At 29.5% G+C, this 4,180-nt stretch overlaps 1 protein-coding gene across 1 annotated transcript; it reads right to left on the bottom strand.

Annotated features, from left to right (window-relative positions):
- Positions 1 to 3,016: 3,016 nt before the first annotated feature.
- NAEGRDRAFT_76446 (uncharacterized protein) lies at positions 3,017 to 3,385 on the bottom strand (the record flags this gene model as incomplete). Its single annotated transcript, XM_002668589.1, has 1 exon — positions 3,017 to 3,385. One exon carries the CDS (start codon positions 3,383 to 3,385, stop codon positions 3,017 to 3,019), a length of 369 nt encoding a protein of 122 aa, XP_002668635.1.
- Between the last annotated feature and the right edge of the window lie 795 nt (positions 3,386 to 4,180).

The following is a 4,180-nucleotide window of genomic DNA, read 5'->3' as shown; positions in this document are numbered from 1 at the left end:
TGTGAGTACACAGCCATGACATTGGTTTGTAATGACTATGATAACAGAGTATATGTTAATTGGGAAATGTCTTGTCATTCAATGAAATGTTACGATAATTTCGATTTTGGTTATTGGATGATAAGTAATTAAATTTTAATTTTCTCTTAATTATTAATATTGTTTTGAAATATTTCGAACTGACTTGCAAATTTGTAAATAATTATTTGGAAGTGGATGAAATAATAATTGAAAAAATTGGATAATTATGAAATTACTTGATTGACATGGAATTGGAGTGGAATTATTTCATCAATTAATGTACTTGGAATGAATTTAGGATAATTTGAAATTATTGGAATTAATTTTAATTTTGGATAGATGTAGAAATTAGATAATTTTTGGATCGTTGAATTATATTATATAACAGGTAAGATTTGTCTCCCTTATTTCATTTTGTAAAATTATCTTATAGGATGGTTCTGAATAATTTAGTGAAAAGACAACTACTGTCTAAATGGGTTTAAAAAGTGGATGTCAATTGGCACTATCAGTGAATTAGCTATTAATATTTTATCCAAAACTGGAATAATATTTAAGGTAAATCAACTTATTCAAGAGTGATGTCATTTCATTTTGGAAATGAGTAATTTGTTACTTTGGCTTCATAATCCTCATACAAGGTATTGTTATTGAGAGCTTACATATGATTGGAGAGTATTACCAACAGTTCCAAGATCTTATTGAATGAGGAGTATATTTGTAAAGAGAGTTTGACCATTATTAGCAATGGAATATTGTGTAATAATCAAGTTCGAATTCACTTTCGTCCAAGACGAATTTCTTAGTGACTAGTTCATTCACTTGCTATTCAGATTCAACTGGTTCGTTTTTTCAACATTGAAAAATTCCCAGTCGTCATCTCCACCTCCAACATTCTCTTCCTTACTTTCATTTGAACTGTTAGCACTTGATTTACAGAGATTGTATAGATAGGTTCGAAATCAGATTTGTTGGGACCATTCAAATGAGCAGATTTCATTAATTATAGAAGAAAGGTTCATGAATATTTGATTGAAAGGGACAGATAATATCTGCAAAATTATCCAACACTTATACCATTAATCGCTTATTTCGACAACCGTTCATAAATCCTTTCATGCAAATGAAGAAAGAAAACATACACCCTTCCATTTACTTTGCATACTTGTTTCATCCATTGAAGAGGAAACTGTGACTTTGAAGTTGAAGAGCACACTTTAGAGCATTAAAAGTTGCTATGGACGAAAATTATCAAATCGAATTATTCTGTGTAGATTCAACACTCCATTGATACCTCCTTTCCCCTCCAGTCCTTGTCAATGGATTTCAAAGTTTCCCAGCAAGTTTCACCAGATTATTCTTCAGTTTATCTCAACAAAAAACAATTCTCCAATCGAAGAAGGAATCAAGATTGTTAGATAAACCTCTCTTCTCATTGGATAAGAATTTAGTTGAGAGCTACCAAGCAAATGAATCATTTTCTTTTCAATCTGAGTACCTTTTCCAAACTGAGTGAGTTTTTGAATGAAAATGAATGTGAATCTTTGAGCTTGAGTGAATTGGTAACTCACTCATTTGTTCTATCTTAATGAAAAGGCATTCACATAACGGTATTTCCTTCTCTAAATATTAAATCATATCTTTGAAACAGCTTGGCAAGAGTCACCACCAGCAGAAACACTACTCTGTAATTGTTTCCAAATATGAACAATCCTAATTCAAAAATAATAATGCCAGTGGAATTTCCATAGAGACTCTTTGTTGCCTCATTCAATTAGTCAAAAATCAAATATTCCAATTAATTTTCCAAATATAATATTGCATTCTTTAAATCTGATGATTGTAAAGCCTTATCTAGTTAACTTGCCAGTTATTGAGTTCTATTAAGTCCAACACAGAAAGCAATCCACAATTTGATTATTAACATTCATATTATAGTTGATAATATTCTAAAACAATATAACATACCTGAAACAAATCCATCAAACACGGAATCTCCTCTGGCATGCCCAGAAAGAGGTTCTTCACCAAAGAGGACCCACGAGTATAATTCCAGCAATAAACTATCCAAATTTAATCATGAATTAAACAATTGATCATCATCCAAGGTATGAATTTTGATTTTATCCAATTCCAAACATGACACACTCACATTAAATCTTGTTTTCTAATCCAATTTCAGCAATATTAGAGTCTTTTTGTTGTGAATGTTGAGTAAACTCATTCAAATAAATACTTACCAAATTTACAATAAAGTTAATCTCTTCCACTAATTGGAGTGGTAAGAACAGGAAGTGATATCAATAATTCTTCGTGATGAAATATAAACTGTTAATATGTAATAAATCAAATGGACGAACACTAGCCAAACTGAAATTAGTATGAGTTAGTACTTGTTTGGAGTTTGATAGCAAGTTCTATTCAATTGATCGTCAAGTAAATTTTCTCCATAATTAATAATTCAATTCTTAAAGTGAAACAACTCTTGTTGATTACCTTACTGATAATATGAAATTGTATAAGGATAATTGTATACAATTTATCAGTTGTGGTTTCATTCATTTCTAATTGTGATAAGATGAATCTTCTCTCAAATAAATGAGCATAATAATTATTTGATATTTAAAGATAGTGTCAATTACAATTATTAGAAATACCAACAACAAGATTAGATGATATTGAACTGTAAATTATTAAAAAGTCTAAAGTAATAAATCAGATATTATTGTTAGTATTTCTATAGTCTTTAAAACAAGTACAATAATTACATACTTTCCTTATAAAAATTTCCATTAAATTTCGGACATTCATAACTAGTTTCATTATCGCAACTTCATATTTTAAATTTTAATATTATAATTAATATTAATTATATCATGATATATTGCTCCAATTAAAAAACTACAATTATAATAGTAATAATTAATTGATTTTTGATGATGTAAAATTAACATGTTGAAAAGAGTGGTGCATCGTGATGATATTTTTTTTATTGTTACAAGAATGAATCGTCACCAAACATGTCCAGTGTAATATGGAAGGAATTACAGTTGTTACATTGTAAACCAGCACTCTTTTTAATTTCAATAATTGGTTTGTTTTTTGTTTTTCTACTTCTTTCATTCGAAACATCTTTTGGATTAAATTCTTTTGACATTTCATTCACCTCATTTGAATTCTCAACCACTGTGTAGGTTTGACAATTTCTAATTTTTGTGTATTTTTTGATTTCAGATTTGATTTTTTCGGTCTGAATTGAATTTCTCAATTGCTCATACAATTTTTCTCTCAACCATTCATGCACATCCTTTGAAATTGAACATCCTGCAGAAGTAAGGAATGAATAAGCGGCTACTTTATCCATTATAGTGAATTTCGAATCATAAATAAGAAATGAGACTATTTGAGGATTGAATAGTTCTAGCCATATGACAATTTCTATCCAATTCTTTCCTAAGATTATAATCCATCCCTAACATTGGTCCACAATTTGACAGGTCTGAATCATTGTGATTGGTAAAATCAATCATTCTAAATTTTGCAAATGTTTGAATTGGGAAAATTTTGTCAGTAGTGTTGGAGGGAAATGGTTGAAAAGAAGGTAAAATTCCATTATATACTAGACTCTGAAAGCTTGGCTGATTTTGAGACGTATTGTATTGAGAAGAAATTTGAGAAGCCATTGGAGTACCATGTAATCCATCTTCTCCTTCATCATGCTGATCAGCTTCCATAATATCATCACTGCCACCATTGCGTAACTCATCTCTACATTTACTGCAACAATATTTCTTCGTTTTTGATGTTGAAGAATCGACTTCCGGTTTTAAATAAACCTTGAGAACGTATTTTGAACAAACAGAACATTGCTTTGAATGCTTCCTTTGTTTTATTGGCATTTGTTTTCTCTTAACTAGTGGAATTATTGAACTGTCACTGATCTAAATAAAAAACACTTGAAAAAAATGAAAAAAATTATCGACCTACTTTCTGACATACCACTTTGCAACAATTACAAGTCATTTATTTCGGCGTTTGGCTCGGGAAATCAATTATATTAATAATTAAAAACATGTGAATTTTTATAAAATTGAAACCGTGCTGAACCAAACACTGAAATAAGTGAGTAAATCATCACGTCCTATTTGAATTATTTTTA

Source organism: Naegleria gruberi (assembly GCF_000004985.1).
Source record: "Naegleria gruberi genomic scaffold NAEGRscaffold_156, whole genome shotgun sequence".
NCBI classification, from domain to species: Eukaryota; Heterolobosea; class Eutetramitea; order Acrasida; family Naegleriidae; genus Naegleria; species Naegleria gruberi.
Note: the sequence above shows the minus strand (reverse complement) of the source record. Positions and strands in the feature narration are given on the sequence as shown.